This window comes from Chrysemys picta, chromosome 25 (genome assembly GCF_011386835.1).
Source record: "Chrysemys picta bellii isolate R12L10 chromosome 25, ASM1138683v2, whole genome shotgun sequence".
NCBI classification, from domain to species: domain Eukaryota; kingdom Metazoa; phylum Chordata; order Testudines; family Emydidae; genus Chrysemys; species Chrysemys picta.
In genome coordinates, this window is record NC_088815.1 from 14,645,002 (window position 1) to 14,662,789 (window position 17,788).

At 49.1% G+C, this 17,788-nt stretch overlaps 2 protein-coding genes across 4 annotated transcripts in view; one reads left to right on the forward strand and one right to left on the reverse strand.

Moving 5' to 3' along the window:
* BORCS8 (BLOC-1 related complex subunit 8) overlaps window positions 1-17,788 on the forward strand; it is an 18,361-nt gene continuing 573 nt past the window's right edge. Inside the window, exons 1-6 of one of the 3 annotated variants that reach the window (XM_065578396.1) lie at window positions 14-172; window positions 3,468-3,580; window positions 11,253-11,317; window positions 12,453-12,560; window positions 13,588-13,675; window positions 15,244-16,177. In XM_065578396.1, the coding sequence (XP_065434468.1) occupies window positions 136-172; window positions 3,468-3,580; window positions 11,253-11,317; window positions 12,453-12,560; window positions 13,588-13,630 (366 nt within the window). In that variant the 5' untranslated portion in view covers window positions 14-135 and the 3' untranslated portion in view covers window positions 13,631-13,675; window positions 15,244-16,177. Of the gene's footprint in view, window positions 173-3,467; window positions 3,581-11,252; window positions 11,318-12,452; window positions 12,561-13,587; window positions 13,676-15,243; window positions 16,178-17,788 lie in introns of those variants that run through there. The other 2 variants (XM_005278962.5, XM_042861984.2) reach the window with 2 other exon arrangements.
* TMEM221 (transmembrane protein 221) overlaps window positions 9,060-17,788 on the reverse strand; it is a 19,717-nt gene continuing 10,988 nt past the window's right edge. The window contains exon 3 of the mRNA XM_005278961.5: window positions 9,060-16,938. Within this exon, the coding sequence (XP_005279018.2) occupies window positions 16,418-16,938 (521 nt within the window). The 3' untranslated portion in view covers window positions 9,060-16,417. The remainder of the gene's footprint in view (window positions 16,939-17,788) is intronic.

The window sequence follows — 17,788 nt, forward strand, 5'->3', positions numbered from 1 at the left end:
CGGAACCTTTGCGGCGTCGCGCGGTTTCCGGAGGGGCCGTTTCGAGCGCTGCACCGCGGCGCCGGAAGTTGCCCGCGGGTTGGGATTCCGGTCCGGCTTCGGCATCCGCTACACCCCCCTCTCCCCCCGCCCGCGATGGAGGAGACCGAGATGCAGCTCAAGGTGAAAAAAGGTAAATGGCGGCGCCGGGGCCGGACCATCCCCGGGGGCCGCGATGGGCGGGGCATGGTGGGGGGTCAGAGGGCCCCAGGAAATGCCCGGGGGGCGGGGTCAGAGGGTCTCAGGACAGTGCCCAGGCACGCGGGAGGGGGTTATAAGGCCCTTGTGGGGCCTCCCATAGGTGGGGTGGGGGCATTTACAGAGCCTCAGGGCAGCCCCCTAGGTGGGTATAGGGCCCTAGCTTGCCCTCCTGTGTGGTCATGGGGCGTTCTCCGTATTGGGGCAGTTATGGAGCCCCAGGTCAGCTCTGTGGGTCGTGCAATTGTAGGGTTTCTATGTGGCCTCCCGTGGGTGGGGCCTGATAGTTATAACCTAAGGAGCCTCTGACCACTGCTAGTTTGTGTCTCTTCTTCAGATCAATCCTGATTTTTTTTTTTTTTACTCTTCCTAAACTGAGCTTCCTGCAGCAAGGAGTTCCACAGACTGCTCCTGTGGTTCATTTAAAGAGCATTTTTTAAAAAGATACATGTTAAAATGTTTGAGTTTTTATTTCAGTGGACTGCCTTGCCCTCTTGCAGTGTATTAAATCCATCGCTGTCTGACTTGCTGCAGGTCTGTGGTTAGCAAGCAGAGCCTTCACATGTGAATTAAAACGAGAGGAAGGATTTGGTTAAAAGAATCTCATTGGGATTTTTTGCTACTGGTTTAACTTCACCAGTGAAGATATGACTTTATATTGTTGCAGCCCAGATTGAAGCAGGCACCTGGAAACTGGGATAAGATGTGCTAGTGCAAGGTTTGTTGCACTGGTGTAAACCCATGTCTATGCTAGGGGTTTGCACCGGTGACTAAAACCCCAGTGTTGACAAGGCCTAAAAAAAACCCCACTTCTGGGCTTTGGTGTTTTGTGGGTATTTGGAAATATACAAAGGCAGCTGATATGAAGCGCCAGGATGTGCAAGAAAAGCTCTAGGCCAGAGATTGAGTGTCTGAAAAAGCATCTTTCCACCGAGATCCCCAGAGGTGTGAGTCAGGAAGTAAAAGGGATTTCATAGGAAATCCCAGACAGGATCAGACCCAGCATCCATCTAGTTCAGTATCCTGTCTGTGACAGTGGCCAGTATCTGATGCTTCAGAGAAAGATGTAAGAACTTCCCAGTAGCAGATGCAAGCCTGCCTTACATCTCATCTTGATCTCTAATCATTAGAGATTGGCTTAAATCCGGGGCATGAGGTTTAATATCTCTTCCAAAATTTTCATTAGCATTAACTGTTATAACCCTGGATATCCTTGCTGTCCAGATAACTGTCCAATCCCCTTTTGAATCTCACATTCCAGTGCCCTACCATCCAAGGGTCTGTTCATCTGTGCTTAATAACAGTCACATAGTTGCTACTTCCTCTTTCTCTCCCCTCCTTGCCACAGCACATTGTGTGAGTCCCAACACAAAATGGCCTCACACCTGCAAGTCAGATGAGTAGTGGGTGTCCGTATCCTTTTTGGAACATGTAGCTGGCACGTGGCTACCACTTGTTTTGCAAAGCTCAGCATTTATCTACATCTATATTCAAGCTGTTTGGAAAGTTGGCTAACAGCAAACACTGCAGTAACTGAACACTCATAAATAAAACAAAAGCTGGAGCTGGGGAAGTAAAACTATTTGCCTTAAAAGGAACTTGTTTAAAAAAAATGTATTCAGTTCCAAAACATCAGCCAGCTCACGCTATGCACGGGCTCAGGACTAGCTGAGCCATAAACCAGTGTATTTAAATATGGCAAAAAATACCCACTACTTACTTTTTGCTGTGATTAAAAAAAAAAAAAATCTCCATCCACTATTGAAAGGTTACTTCTGAAAACCTCTCTGGTCTTTGTGTTTCAGATAGCTATGATTGATAAGGGGCTGTAGGTGTATATGGGGCATTGCAAACCCACGAAGAGGAGGCACTCTCTTCCCCCCCAAAAGCTTGCAATCTAATTCACAGGCTATGGAGCTTATGAGCCAGAAGGCAGGACTAACGTCTCCCCTTTGTGTTTGAGGACAGGCATGCTGTCTGTGCTCAATAAATAAAACATTTTAAATCACAAGAAAGATGTTGTCAATGATTTGTATTGTGGTCATGTTTAGTGCCAAGACCAGGGCCCCATTGTGCCAGATGCTGTACAAACACATAGTGAGAGAGTGCTCCAGAAAGAGACAGATTCAGGGTGAGAAGGGCAGGGGGCCCCAGAGAGGGGAAGTGACTTGCCCAGGGTCCCACAGTGGGTCAGTGGCAGAGCTGGGAATAGACTTCAGGTCTCCTGAGCCCTGGTCCTGCCTCTCTAAAGAACATTGTGGGGATATCCATGGGGGAAGGTTTCCTAAAGGAATTGTGCTATTAGGAGGAAGAGGGAGGAGTTGGTTTGCGGATGGTGAGAAAGAGAGTGCAATAAAGGAGAGGAAGATTGGGAGAAGGATGGGGGAGATCACAGAGGTGGTGGGACAGTGTGATGCACAGCCTTCAGGATTGAGAGGTTGAAGGTGATGCAGCATGTTCAAGAAACAGCATTTAGTGGCTTTAGAAGCTGGTCATGGAGACATCAGCAGGGCTGGAAGGAAATTTGTTTACTTCCTGCCTCAAAGCAGTTTACTGGGTTTTAAAACCACTGTGCTGTAGCCCTCTAGGGTTTTTTTCTGGCAAGGCACTCTATGGCCCAGAGCCATGTCCATATGATAGGTTTGTCACACCGACTGCATGCTACTGTGTGTTCATGGCATACTCTGTTAGGATCCCCATGGGGGCTGTTGAGATGTAAGGAGCATGATGCATGGAACTGGGTGAGCAGCTGGAAAGGGAACCTCAAACCCAAGGTCAGTCTAGATTTCTGTGTTGTCAGTACCCCCTCTCTGCCATCACTTCCCGGCCTTTCATGCACTCCGCACTGGAACAAGAGTTAACTTTCCCCTTCAAGATTAATTTTAGGCTCTGCTAATCTGCTGGCTTGGCTAAGATGCCCAGAATCTGTTCAAAGATGTTACTGATCCCAGAAAAGCCAGTGGTCTTACAGGACTGCAGATGACCTCCCAGAATGATCTGTGGCTAGCAAACCCAGAAGGGCCCGCAGATTCCAGAGCCCCAGAGGGTACGGTAAACCCTGCTGCTGTGCTGTGAGTCTTGGGGGAAAGATTCTGAGCAGAAATCAGTGCTTAGCTTGATTTTGCTTTAATGTACCTGCTGATAGGCTAGACGTATCACAGGGGTTTGGAGCTTTGGCTTCTCTCCGTTTATTCCCATTTTAAATAATGCCGCTGTTTTGCTTATTTTAGTTACAGACAAATTCACAGAGAGCATGTACATCCTGGCCAACGAGCCGTCTGTGGCACTGTACCGACTGCAGGAGCATGTCAGGCGCTCCCTTCCGGAGCTAGCCCAGCACAAGGTGAGAGCCAGTCTGGGTCAGGGGTCCAGGGCTGGCAGGAACAGGGTGCAAGCTGCCTTTCTCCCCATGACACTAGCACCCCTGGCCATTTTTTCCTGAGTCTCTGAGGCGGGAGAGAACAGGATAATCAAGTCCAGGTGGGAGTACGGTTTAATGGTTAGAGGAAAGGGGTTGGGAGCCAGAGCTTCTGGGTTCTATCAGGTCTGCTACTGAATTGTTCTGTGACTTGGGAGAGTTGCTTTGCTGCTCTGTGCCTCAGTTTCTCCATCTGTAAAATTGAGATGGTACGACTGGCCTTCCAGGGCTGCTATGAAACTTATCTAATTAATGTTTGTAAAGCACCTTGAGAACTTCAGATGAAAGGATCCTCAGAAGGGCAAAGTAGTGTAACATAAGCTGCTTCAGATAGTTGCTGGCAGTAGTAGACCCAAAGTGACCAGAACCCCTTGGAAGATCCCAATTTTGGTTGACCGTAAAGCTCCAAGTTGCTGCTGGGTTCACTTTGGACTAAAGCAGAACGAAAAGGACTTTGCAGCTGGCCAGGGACCTCTAGTGGCTGCACTTTGCACTGCCGGGGGAGCCTAGAGGACTGTGCTGAGTTTTGATTCCTTGCTCCCTGGACCAGGGAAGGCTGGGGGGTGTCTAGAGTGACTTGTTTCCCCCCACGTCAGCTTGACTCTAGGAGGCGTGAAATGCCTTTCCAAGTTCACGTCCTGAGACAGCAGCAGAAGAACCCAGGAATCTGACTACCATCCCTTGGCTCTAACCACTGGGTGACAGCGCCCCCATTCCATACGTGGAGACAAAGGAAAATGAGCTACCTGCCTTGTTTGGGGGAGGGGAGATGTTAAATCTCATTTCCCCTGGCTGTGCTGCAAGGTGTTTTTATTTCCTGCATAAAATATGGGGAGAGAAACAAGTAAAAAGAGCCCACCAGAGGCAAAGTTCACTAATGAATCGCAGCCCACAGCTGCGCTTCCCCTTTCCTCCGAAGCACGGAGTGCTGACACTTTAACGCTAGCCCTGGTGTCCTTCTCCCTTTCCTGCCAGTCATGATTCATTAGGAGTGATGCCTCATGAATAGATTACTGCTCCGTGTCTATGCTAATGCACTGTCAGTCCTCATTTCTCACCTTTGCTTTACAGCCTTAGTTTCCAAATTAACCCGGATTGTGGCACTTTATTATTCACTTATTTATTAACTATTTCTGTAGGTTTCTGTGTGAGAGCGGAGGTCTATAGAGATGTATACGTATGTGTAGTGCAACATTAATCTGGTCACATCACCAGGACGTGGGGGACAGGTTTGTAATACAATTCCCGAGCTGTCACTCACCTTGATGTAATCAGAATAGGCCCAATTTCAGGGAGTGTGTCCTGAACAAAAGAGAACTGAGCAGATTGTATGACAAGCCATGCAAAGGGAAGAGCTTGGGTGCCAGCATTGAACAGCTTGTGCCAAGGAAGGTAGGGGGACATGAAACCCTACTGGAAAAGACAGCAGGGTGAATGCATGAGACACACAGCATGTAGTTAGGCAGTGTGGGGAGGGGGGTTGTTGAGGGGCAGCCTTCTCAATCTTTTATTTACTGACTTTCTCAGCTAGGCAGGGTCATCTTCATGAGTACTCTCAAACCTCAGTGCCGTCTCTGGAGGTTGCTTGAGTTCACATTGGTAGCTACTTGCCGTCCCTCCTAGTTTTAGCCAAGATAGCTGTCTTTTTTTCACTTTCCTTCCATGAAAAGAAGACTGTCATCTAGTCAGATTTCAGTGACCCAGAGGGTCTTGTCCCTATTTCTGCCCATGTCAGTGTCACAGCTATAAGCATTCATATGCAGGTATGGAGGCCTTTATCCCTCTCCTGCGTTGGCCACCAGTCCTGCCTCAGGAGTGACTTTTGCCTGAAAAGGGAGGAAAATAATTTACCTAGTACCTCTGCGAAGACAGCAGATGAATGTCCGATTGCTCTGCTTGGTCCTCTGCTGGCCAGTATAGAATCAGCATGGTCAAAGGGAGCCTTCGTTGGCTAGATGTGGAGTGTGATGATGGTTCGGGGCTATGGAACATGAGACGAGTTTAAAAAGGCTGGGCCTGTTCTGCTTAGAAAAGAGATGACTGAGGGGGGAGATGATAGAGGTCTATAAAATCAGGAGTGGTGCGGAGAAAGTGAATAGGGAAGTGTTATTTACCCCTTCTTGTAACATGAGAACTAAGGGTCACCCGATGAAATTAATAGGCAGTAGGTTTAAAACAAAAGGAAGCACTTCTTCATACAACGCACAGCCTGTGGAACTCATTGCCGGGGATGTTGTGAAGGCCAAAAGTATAACAGGGTTCAGAAAAGCACTAGATAAGTTCAAGGAGGATAGGTCCGTCAATGGCTATTAGCCAAGATGGTCACTGACACAACCCCTGCTCTGGGTGTCCCTAAACCTCCAGCTGCCAGAATCTGGGACTGGATGATGGGATGGGTCACTCGATAATCGCCCTGTTCTGTTCATTCCCTCTGAAGCATCTGAAACTGGCCACTGTCAGAAGATTTGATACTGGGCTAGCTGGACCATTGATCGGACCCAGTCTGGCCGTCCTCACATGTCTCATGGGGTATGTCTATACTGCAATCGGAGGTATGCTTGCAGCGAGCTTCAGTCTCGCTAGCTTGGGTACCAATAACAGCGAAGCCACAGCATCACGGGTTAGCCAGGGAGGATGTCTCCAGGCTCCCTGGTGGGCTTGTACTCAGGACGCTAGCCCATGCCGCTGCAGCTTCATTGCTATTGGTACCCAGACTGGCTAGATTAAAGCTAGCCTTGCTATGCCTTGGTGTGCTGCAGTCACACCTCCCTTTGCAGTGTAGACATACCCATAAAGGATAGTAGTGAGGATCCTTAGAGTATCTGGGGTGAGCTGTGGGGCTTGAGAGAACCCACTTCAGTTCCACCCTCCCCCAGATACCTCCTAAATCTTCTGTAGTCTTCATTCTGTATTGCAGATGAGTGTCAATAGCTCCAGAATCCTGTACACGGGATTCCTTCCCAGATGAGGCATGAGTCTCTAGGAATCGTGTGATGTCTGCATGCTCTCAGTTATTTCCACTTCTCTGCGTTGTTTGCGTCTTGATGTCACTTGGATAATATAGTTCCCCCCACTAACTGGGCCTAATTCTGATTTTGCTCGCACCAGGATCATACCACTGACTTCAGGGGGCAGAATGGGACCTGTTGTCTTGGTTTCGTGCTTCTTCAGGTGTTTAAAATAGTTCCTGGGTTTCTGCCTGGTTGTTAATGGTGGAGTGAGGAGGAGAAAGATGGAAAGAGAATTATTCATGGCAGCTGGGACTGTGCTGGCTGCAGAGGACAGTGAGTGTTCTCTCCCTGCATCTTCAACATTGCTTGCCCCTTCCCTCTGAGAACTAAAACGGAACGGTTTATGATAAACAACACAACATTGTGTTCGCTAACGCACAGTCCTACTTGCTGGGGTGTAGTCCTGTGTAAACCCCCCCTCTTACCGAGCTCACTGAAGGACGCTGTGTCCTGAGCGTTCTCTAATGCTACTCAGAACTACTTGTTTCTTCTGTTCTTGAGCTTGTTCGTGTTTTATTATTCAGTTTCCTGTGGTGCCGTTTCAAACGGGAAAGGGGCTTGGCTATTACCGCTGGGAACGCTTTCCATTAGGGCCGGGTGGATTCTTTCTCTGTCTCTGCTAGGGCCTGTTGACTTTGTGGCAGTACAGAAGAATTTGCACTGGCTGAGGGCGTCAGGCAGGCTGTGCTCCAGGGAAGAGCTGTCCGGTTTTATCTCGCTCCAAACCACCTTGGCTTATTGACTTGGTTTTAATTCTTCCAAACTGTTTTTTAAAATCCATTGTTGAAAGGGTCCATTTCAAGTTAATTTAGGATCTATGAAAGGAAAAGGGGGTTGGGGAGAGTATATATGAATATTATTGTTTGCACAGTAGCATCCGGAGGCCCTGACCGAGGTCGGGACCTGTTGTGTTAGATACTGTATATACACATAGTATGAGAGCCCCCATCCTGCAGATCGTAAATAATGCCTAGCTATTCTGTAGCACTTTTTATCAGTAGATCATAATGCCCTTTACAACGGAGTAAGCATCGTTATCCTCATTTATAGAGAGATGAGGCAAAAATGAGTGGAAACTGAGGCACAGAGCAGGGAGGTGACTTGACCAAGGTCACACAGCAGGTCATTGGCAGAGCTGGGAATAGAACCCGGGTGTTCTGAGTCCCAGTCCAGTGGTCTATCTGCTGCACCATTCTCTCTCTCAATAAATATATTGATTGATTTATGTCGTTACTTATATGAAAAGTCTTTTCTTTTGGCATTGCCCTGTGGTATTTGAAATCTACACACAAAAACCAGACAGTGAAATTCGCTAGAGACAAAAGTGAAACTGACCAGGTGATTTTACTTTCCAAACTGACATGAAAAAAATAAATGCAACAGAAATGGTAGAAAGGAAATTAGACCTTAAAAACTATTTGTCTTCATCTAGCGAAGCATGTTCTCAGCAACCAGCATATAGAAACTTGGTAAACCATGGTTTGTGTCTTGAGTATGTCTTCTGGGTGACTTCGAGTGAGATCTCTGCTACAGCAGTGGTTTGTGTTTGTGAAGGATCCTCTCCTGTACAGAGAACTGACTGAAAAGTCCTGCTTCCTTCTCAGTTCCACACCATGTAGCAAAATACAGGCGAGTCTCATCTTACGCGCATTTAACATGTGCAAATTCAGCTTTGCGCGGTCGGCAAAAACAAAAAAAAGAGAAAAATAACAATTTAAATACTGTACCTGTAGTGTGGGCGATTCTGCCTGCCATTACACTCAATGTAATTTTGACTATATGCGATTTTCGCTTTACGCGCTGACAGTGGAATGTAACCCCAGCGTAAGATGAGACTCGCCTGTATCCTGTTACAGACAGCAGGCTTTGAGCAGCATAAGTGACATTGACTATAGTCCAAATCCTTACCCCACGCTTCTGAAGCTCCCAATTCTCTAGGTTGTCTGTGCGTCTCCCATGAAGTAGACTGAGGAATTAGCTCCCAAAGGAAGCAGTGGAAGCCCCATCACTTGAATCTTTTAGAACTGATGGACAAAATGTTAGGAAATCTACTGTAAGGGAAAATTCTGCACAGGTTCGGAGGTGGGTTAGATGGGACTTAATAGGCCTTGTCTGGTTACAGGTCATATGGTTCTCTGGAGATACAGCCTTAGAGATTCCCAGAGAGTTTAAATAGGAATAAACTGTTGGGGGTGATTTGGGAGGAAAGGTTGGTGCAGGGAGAAGGTCATCTCTGTGACTTTCATTGATTTGATTAAAAATAATCTTAAACCTTCATCCATCTCAAACTCTCCAGGCAGACTTAACACCTCACTGATAAGATACAGCGAGATGCAGGACCCAGGGTGCCTCGCGGTGTCTGAGCTGCATTGCTAAGCTCTGCTTTTGCGCTGCACAAAGCCGCCTTTTGGATTTCCCCTGATCTTTCAGGGGTGTAGAACTCCTCGTTAATTTACTGCTGAGCGACCACAATTCATCATTTAGTGCTATTGCATACCATTAGCTGGCTTTAGCTATTAAACCCCATGCGAGAAGATGCCCTGGGAATTCTGAGAGAGGATGTTGTGAAAAGATTAAAAAGACAGGCACACAGCGGAAAGGCTTTTTCCTAATTAAGAACATGAAAGCTCCAGGAAGTGGCGAGAATGCTGGGAACAGGCGTCGGGGCCTGGCCTCAGATACAAGGCAACGTTGGAAATCTACTAGTGCTAGGGAACACGGGGGCCAAAGCAAAGCCGCTCTCTGGAGGGTTGTCGCTTTGTCATTTCCTCCATCCGTCCCCCAGCCTCTATCTCAGCCACTGTTTCAGCCCAGCCCAGCTCTGTCACCGTTTACTCTTACTCTGTTGGCTCTCGCAAGTAACTAGAGCAGAGCTAAGCAGAGCAGTGTGGAGCCGGGTTAGTACTTGAACTGAAAATCTTAAAGGAGCAACTACGTGCTGCAGAAACAGTGTTGGGGATTTTTTTACTGGGGTACTCTTCCCTTCGAGTCAGTAGTGAGCTTGTGTACCAGAGTGGTGCGAAGCAGCATGGTGCTGCCGGTTTGGGGTGAGAGCCATTGTGATCACTAGTGATCATTAACGATCCCCTGGCACTTTTTGCAGAGACAAGAGTTTGTTGGGTAACATTTTCAACGGTGTCTAAATGACTTAGACACTTCTGTAAATTTTACATATTAAGCCTCCAAGTTCTGGCCAAATTTAAGCATGAATCATTTCCATCTTCCCTCTCTCACTAAATTCATCTGCCTTTTCATTGTGATTTGCTTTTTTTACTTTCTGTTCTCAGCTGTTCCATGGTGTTGCTGTGTGCTGTTATGTCCCACACCAGAGTTGCTGCTTATCAGATGTGCAGGAAGTGATCCTATGCATCGTTTGTGTAGGCCTTGAGAGGAAAGGCACTATAGGAACGTGCATTATTATTATTAATAGTATTAGTCATTACTTGTGCTCTGGCTCCAAGTGCACTGGGGTTTCTTAGCAGACTGGAGGATGGAAAAGTCTGTTTGCAAGCAGGCTGTAAAAACGTTCACCAGAACAGTTCCTATGAGATTCCTGAATTGTGAAAGAAGCTGATTGTCTAGGGGCCCTGGATTGGAGTTGATGGGAACCGACTCAGCTCTGATGGTAGCTGCAGCAGCTGGAATGGACGTACCACCTGTGTGGAATGCTTTGGAACTTCCAGATGATCAGTAGCATTCGCTTTAGCAGCTCATTGGTATGATCCTGCCTCACCTTGGCTCTCAACTGTGTCATGGATGCATTCACGGCCAAGAGAAATTTTGCCAGATTGTGCAAAGTATTTAGCTCCAGGCAGCAGCTGCTTTTTAAAACAAAACCAGTGCACTCTTAGTCTGAGTACAGCTCTCGGAAAAAGCCCCCGAGGTGACGCTAGCCTTTAAAATGGGAGAGGGACTCATAATGTGATGGCCAGCAAAAAGCAGCAGATGCCAAAGGTTGAAGTGATGTGGGATTCATGTTCTTAATGTGCGCAGTGTTTACTGTAACCTCAGCTGTGAATTCGGCCTGCCTGCTGTCAGTTCCCAGCTATAAACAACGAGAACTTGAGGCTGTGTGAGGTAGGAGGACATGGGAGCCTACAAGGAAGGTGACATCTGGCTGTCGGATGTTGCAGGGGATGGCAGTGAATTAAATGCTGCTACACAGAATTTAAGATCTATGTGTGGTCTGTATCAATGGCTGAGCAGTGCGTTTCCAGTTGAGCCTCACTAATAATATGTTCTTACCAGCTCTGTAGCACTTTACAAGGAAGGAAAACAGTATTTTACATATAGGGAAACTGAGGCCTAGAGAGGTAACATGACTTGCCCAAGATCACTCAGCATGTCAGTAACACAGCTGGGAGCAGAACGGCCACCCTGCTACTCTAACCACTGAACTGCACTGTCTCCCTGCTAGACCATTTCTTCAGGTGTTCCATATGCTTATGTAGCATGTCAGAGAATGGGCTGCATTTGGTGCTAGTTGTGTGTGTGATGTGGGTGGTATATCTGTCTAGTACATAGGGCCGCCTTCACTTTTCCTGACAAGAAGTTTCATTCTGTGTTCCCCGTGATCTGCCTTTCAGGCTGACATGCAGAGCTGGGAGGAGCAGAGTCAAGGAGCCATCTATACTGTGGAGTACGCCTGCAGGTACAGCAGGGTGCTGGGAGAGCTTTGAAGTTTGCAATTCTCTGGGGCAGCCGCCCTCCCTTTTTAAAACCTGTGGTAAATCAAAGGAGCTGGCAAGGAGGCTCAGTTTGTTCTCCCCTCCCCCCCCCCGCTGGTGATTTCACAGTACAGGTGTGTTTTCACCCCCATTGAAAGCACCGTTGAGCTCACGGTCGTGCCCAAGGTATTCCCTGCTCCTGATGGTTAGTGACGAGAAGCTGTGTTGGTTATTTTGGGGGTCAGTTGCTTGGACCGATGATTAAGCCTTTGAGGGGAGGGGAAGTATTTTAAGAAATAAACGTAGCTCCTATTTTCAAACCCGGCAGGTCAAAGCCAGGCACCTGCACACAGGTTCCTTCGATAAAGGGGGCCTGCCTTCCAGAGAGGGTGAGCACCCTCAACTCTTCCTGGCGTTAATGGGAGCTGTGGGTGCTCAGCACCTCTCCAAATCCAGCCACTAGTATTTAGGAGCCTAATTATGGATTCACTCTAGGCACCTCGACTTGGACATTTTTGGCCTCTGATTTAAAATCCTGTCAACCCCAAACGCTTCCATTTATGGGTGTTGCTTGGCTGCTCTCACACACAAGATTCTGTAAGAGCTTCCTGCCCCCCCCCCCCCCCCCCCCCCCCATTCCACCAGCACAAGGCACAGTTCATCCTTCCCAGGTGCCCACGGGAGCCATTCGCCCCACTGCAAAGTAAGTGTCATGCAGCAGAAATCAGAGTGGTGGCAGTTGGCACTCGCTTGGCACTGGTGTAGGTTCAGGGCAGTGATGAACTGAGCCCACAAGTGGCACTAACTAGCCCCATCTCAGCAGAGAGTCAGGCCTGAGGCATGTTGACAGCAGGCACGGCTCTCTGCAATGTTACTGTCAGGTCTAGTTCTTTTCATTGAGTCTGATGCACTCTTTCTTCCCCGGCCGTTGAGGGCAATACAGACCTGCCAGTCTCTCCCCTGAAATCCACCCCTTAGCTAGTGTTTGAAGATGCAAAATGCCCAATGTAGCTGTAAATTGTCCATAGCCATCCCCTCGCCGGCGTGCATGTCTATTCTAAACCAGTGAAGCCCTCGAAGGTATTAACTGCATCCCCTGTTCCACCCGGTCTGTTTCAGCGCCATAAAGAACATGATGGACAGCAGCGTGTATTTTGAGAGCATCGACAGGCTGCTCAAGCATGCCATCGCTGTGAAGGATCAGCTGAATTCCGCTCAGGGCCGCAGGTAGCTCGGGAGTCTGACACCCTGAATTCTGAGAACTGCCCTACTGCTTTATAGGAATGTTTGTTCTGTGACTGCTGAAGGCTTCACGGGCTGTAACAAGCCAAGCAGTTACACGCGTAATGTGACTCTGTGCTATTATTTAAAGGAATAAGCTCCTTGCCTTGCAGTGAAACTCTGGTTCACTGTACTTTGGGAAGAAAAGCCTCTTGTTTACAATGTTTCCTGCAAAATAACTTCTTTCCCTACGTTTAAAGGGGGGGGGGCTTTTGGGTAACATGTAGCATTTTTGTGCAGTGTTAAACATATTTGTAGCATGGCGAGGGCCATAATAATAAATGAATGTTTTAGTGCTGAGGAAAGGTGTGTCTGCTGAAGCAGGACTGTTCGCTAGGTCATTCGCGGGGCTCTGTGTGTGGATGGGATTTACGCTGGTCAGTGTAGCTGGACGATGCATTTTGCTGTTTGCAGCACAAGGAAAGCCACTCCAGCATCTGTCAATAGATGGGGTGAGTCTAGGATATTCAGTCCGTCGCCCCAAGAGCCGTAATGGCCTGAGTGTCAGGGGCATTGTGGGAACGAAACTCACAGATGCTGCTCCATAAACCTAACAGCCTTGAATTTCCTGTTGCGAGCACATGGCTAAAGGGGGCAAAATGCCTGGTTCTGTGCCAAGTGACTTTCTGTACTAGATGTTTGTGGCTACGAGTTCTCCTGTTTTGCCGTGTTGCCAACTTGCCTGGGGCTATACCTAATTTACACACAGTGGAACAAATTCCAACAGCTCTTGGAAGCGAAGCCACAGAGACTGTGGGTCTTGACATGCCAGGGGGCAGGTATAGGGGCCATGTAGCCTCCATTGGCTACCCCCCTGTATTAAAGATGGATATGTCCAATGGCCACACTTGCCCCTACGCTGCACATGGAGGGCTCCAGGCTTAGAGGCTGTATGTGAGGAAGCCCTGGTGCTTCACACTCCCATGGATACTGTTGTCCTTATCTCCTGGTGGATGTGATTGTTTTCTTACAGCGCCGCTGCCCTGCAAGCCCCGAATCCGCCAGCCAGTTCCTGATTTCAGACCAGACTGGCCTTCCTCTGCCTTTTTCATCCAGCCCAGGTCAGTGATCTCTTTGGCCAGATGGAAGGGCGAGAAATCTTCCACCCTTAAACTTTCTGGTCAGTCTGTGTGAGGTTGCTTAGAAGACTATTCCCCTTCAAACTGAAAGACACTGCAGCAAAGGGCAATGATATTGACTAGATATATGGGAAGTGGTGGTGAATTTTGGAATGCACACGTCCCAGATCCTCCAAGGTAGTTAGGTGCCCCAAAGACCTTCTTTAGACACCATAAAGAAGTGGGATGGGAAAAAGCCCTGCACACAGCTTGGCAGTTGGAAAGGGTGTCGCTTCAGTTTTGTTTTTTTCATTGGAGCCGACAACTTCATGTTTCTTTCCAATGGAAAGGATTTTAACAAGCGGGTGGTTTTCCCAGGGCTGGGAAGAAAGGGGCTTAAGGGAGTTTGAGATCAGAAAAAAGGTTGTTAGCCTGGCATTTCTCGATAGTGGTGAATAACCCCAAACAATCACACCCCAAAGAGTGTGATTTTAAAGAGAGAAACTCTGTATTTTAGCCATTGCTGTGTGCTCAGGAACACAGCCGTGTTTTAATAGTGTGACGCACAAGGCTTGTTAATCCAGAAACGTGGTCTCTATCTCCACTCGCTCCCTGCAATGCCGCACCCATCGCTGTCCTAAAGCTAGCACACGAGTAACATGGCCAGGAGTCAGAATAAATCAATCACACTGCTGCTTTGGGGAGCCTGGAATGATCCTTCCAGATGGCAGGGCAGGAAACATGGCTTTAAAAAAACCCCGATTTTCTTATTGCCAGTTCATTGTGCTGGGACTCCTGGTATAAAACACTTGGAAATCAATGCCTTGTTTGGTGACAGGTTTCAGAGTGGTAGCCGTGTTAGTTTGTATCAGCAAAAACAATGAGGAGTCCTTGTGGCACCTTAGAGCCTGAATAAAGACTGGGAGTGGTTGGGTCATTACAAAACCTAAACCTAATTTCTCCAATACTAATTTCCCTCTGCTGTTACTCACACCTTCTTGTCAACTGTCTGAAATGGGCCACTCTCATTACCACTTCAAAAGTGATTTTTCCTCCCTTGATATCCTGCTGTTAATTGAATTGTCTCGTTAGACTGACCTCACGCTTGGTAAGGCAACTCCCATCTTTTCATGTATTTATACCTGCTCCTGTATTTTCTACTCCATGCATCTGATGAAGTGGGTTCTAGCCCACGAAAGCTTATGCTCAAATATACGTGTTAGTCTCTAAGGTGCCACAAGGACTCCTCGTTGGTTTTGGAAATCAATGGAGTTATAACGGTGAATCAGACTCCGTTTAAAGAGCTGGGTGTGTCTCACGGTAACCAGCACCATCTGTTGTATTTTTATTTCCTATTGTACATTTCTCTCTCTCGTACTAACTGCGCAGTTGCACCAAACAGGGCTCTTGTTTCCCCTGCTCCAGCCCAATCAATCCTAGCCCTGTCTGTAGAACCACCAATCTCCTGGCAGCCCCCACTGCATTGTCCCCAGGATTAGCCTTTTCAGTGGGGAGACCAGCAATAGGGCCAGGTGAACAAAGATCTTGTTTCCTTCACATGTCCTTTGTAGGCAATTAGAGAACAAGGAAAAGTGATTACAAAGGCTGGTGTTTACGTGCAGGGCTGTGTTTCTGGCAGGCGGTCAGGCACAGCGGTTCGTGCTGGAGCAAAGGTTTTGCCACAGGAAGCGATCTTGTTGACTGAGCTGTGTCTGTGCACAGTCCTGGAGATAAGGAACGTTGGGCAAGGCCAGGTCAGTGAGCAGCAGGCCCCTCTCTCTCACTCGCACCTTCCAACCTCCTCTCTCTCAAGCCAACTCTCCAGCTGCGTCGTCTTCTACCCTCCCCAGCAGCGGCTAGCAATCTCTGCTTCACCGTCACATACAGCAGCTGTGTTGAGGAGCGAGTCTGTCATGTGAACTGTCTAAACCGCCGTAGCGCTAGCTAAGGAATAACAGGAGCAGGCTGGAGAGGGACCAGCAAGGACAAAAAGCTTGGAGTGCAGAGGGGAACTGGGCTGTGGGAGAAGGCAGCACACAGGATGGCCACTCTCCTATGGCTGATACTGGCTGTTGTTTTTTTGCCCTCTCTTCTAACACGCAACTAATGGCATTCCGCGGCGCTGAGCCGGTTCCTGTCTGCCCCTCCCAGCTCAGACCGACCCGGCAGGGAAGGGGTGATGGGCACTTCAAAGTGCAGCTCTAATCAGACAAGTGACTCTACCACTCACCCCCACTCCCTTTCCTGCAGTTTGGTGCCTCTCCGTCCTGCAGAGCTGTCATGGGCCCTGTTCTGTCTCTTGCATCACCCGAGTTGCCAGGGAAGGATCTTTACTCACAGGAGGGCGATGCAAGAGGCAGAATGCAGCAGGCTGTCGTTTTTACAGAGCCACCTTTCCAGCTCTAATTGCCCGCTACAATCATTAGGCTGGTTAACGGCAGCCCCAGCCCAGCTGGGAAGGAGCTCGGATATAATCCTCCAGGCTTCAGGAGGAGTAAGATATAATTTTAAAACTCTGCACCCCCCTCAAGCCCCTCCATCTCAGTGCAGTCCAGACAGGAGGGATCCCAAGTCCCTTTTATTTGGGTGGGACAGTAGATTTCCCCTCGCCCGATGTCTGGTCGAGCTCCTGGGCAGGTATCTCAGCTGTTCAGGTGGGGACGGAGCGGAGACTGGCCCATGTTAAGGGCTAAAGGGAGATGCAGATCTTGGCAGCGGTGGGATGAGACTTCCCCACTCCAGCCTTCACACCAAAGTTGAATCTTTCCCAGAGACTCCTGGCTTCCGTGACAAAATATTCCTCATCTCCTGGGTGACGCTGTTCCAGGGCTTGCCTTGTACCTGCAGCAGGCCTGGCTCTGCTGACAGTGTCCTGTGTGTCCGGGGCAGGTTGCAGCTATCCTTCTCAGCCAGTGGCCTATGGCTTCCTGGCAAGGTGAAGCTGCCTCTGCCTGGTGAGGCAAGGTGGGACTTCTGCTCTATGTATGGTGGGTAGGAGAACTCTCGGTGGATCTCTGGCCGCGGGCGGGCTGCAGCCACGTTCTTGCTATTGTTGAGGTCGCTAGCCGGGGTGTCGCTGCGCCGGGCGGAGTCGTTCTCGTAGAGGGTACGGCAGAGTTCGGACTGGCTGCGCCGTGAGGCTTGGGAGGCCCTGACGAAGGCGTGCATCACCGTGATCAGCAGGACGATGATCCCAGAGGACAGGATGCAGGCGCTGGTTATGCCAGTCTCGATTTCAAACAGCAGCAGCATGTAGATGGAGAGAGCTGGAGGGGAAGGAGAGCAAGGCAGAGATGAGAAGGCCAGTCGCCTGACACACGAGGGAAATGAGTCCCGGGCCAAGCCCACCTCTTGCGGCTGAGCAAGGGCCGAGCTGTTAGGGAGGGACGTCCAGTTTGGATTGAACGCCCCATCTCAATTTGAGCGACAGCAGCTTCCTTGGCTCTGCGACTGCCTCGCGAGCCTGATTCTGGACTTCACTTACCCACAGGGCCCATTTCTGGGTGGGGAGGGGGATTTCCAAAGGCGCCCAAGTTTCCAGTCCTCAAAGGTATTTAGGCGCCTATCTCCCTTTTGGATCTGGGCCTAAGTGAGTTAGGAACACGAGTCCTGTTTACCTGGGTGCTTTGGAAAACCCCACTCATTGAGGCATGCACCGTACCCTTCCTGAGGCTTAACCGGTGACTAATCCCTGTGTGCTCCGCTCTCCTGTTCTCGGTGTTTGCTTTTCCTCTGTGCTGCTCTTCTGCTCCTTCTTTACCAGCAGCTGGCACCTGGCCGTGCCCACACTGCCTGCTAAATAATTGGATTTAATTTTTTATTTTGAAATCTTAAAAAAAGGTGTCTGACTGCCCCACTCCTGCAAGGGCTCCATTAACAGAGCCGCAGCCTGGCCCCTGGCATCCGGCTCCTCAGCGATCCAGACGGGGACAGGAGGGGACTTTCCCTGGGTCTGGGTTATCCCACCCCCACAGCACTCTTACACCTTCCCTTGAAGCAGCTGGCAGCGGCCCCAGTTGGAGAGGGGAATCTAGGTTAGCTGGACCTTGGGCTGATCCACCCTGGCAATTCCTTTGCTCCTAGAGGCAGCACGAGGGGGGTTCTCCGCAGTGCTGG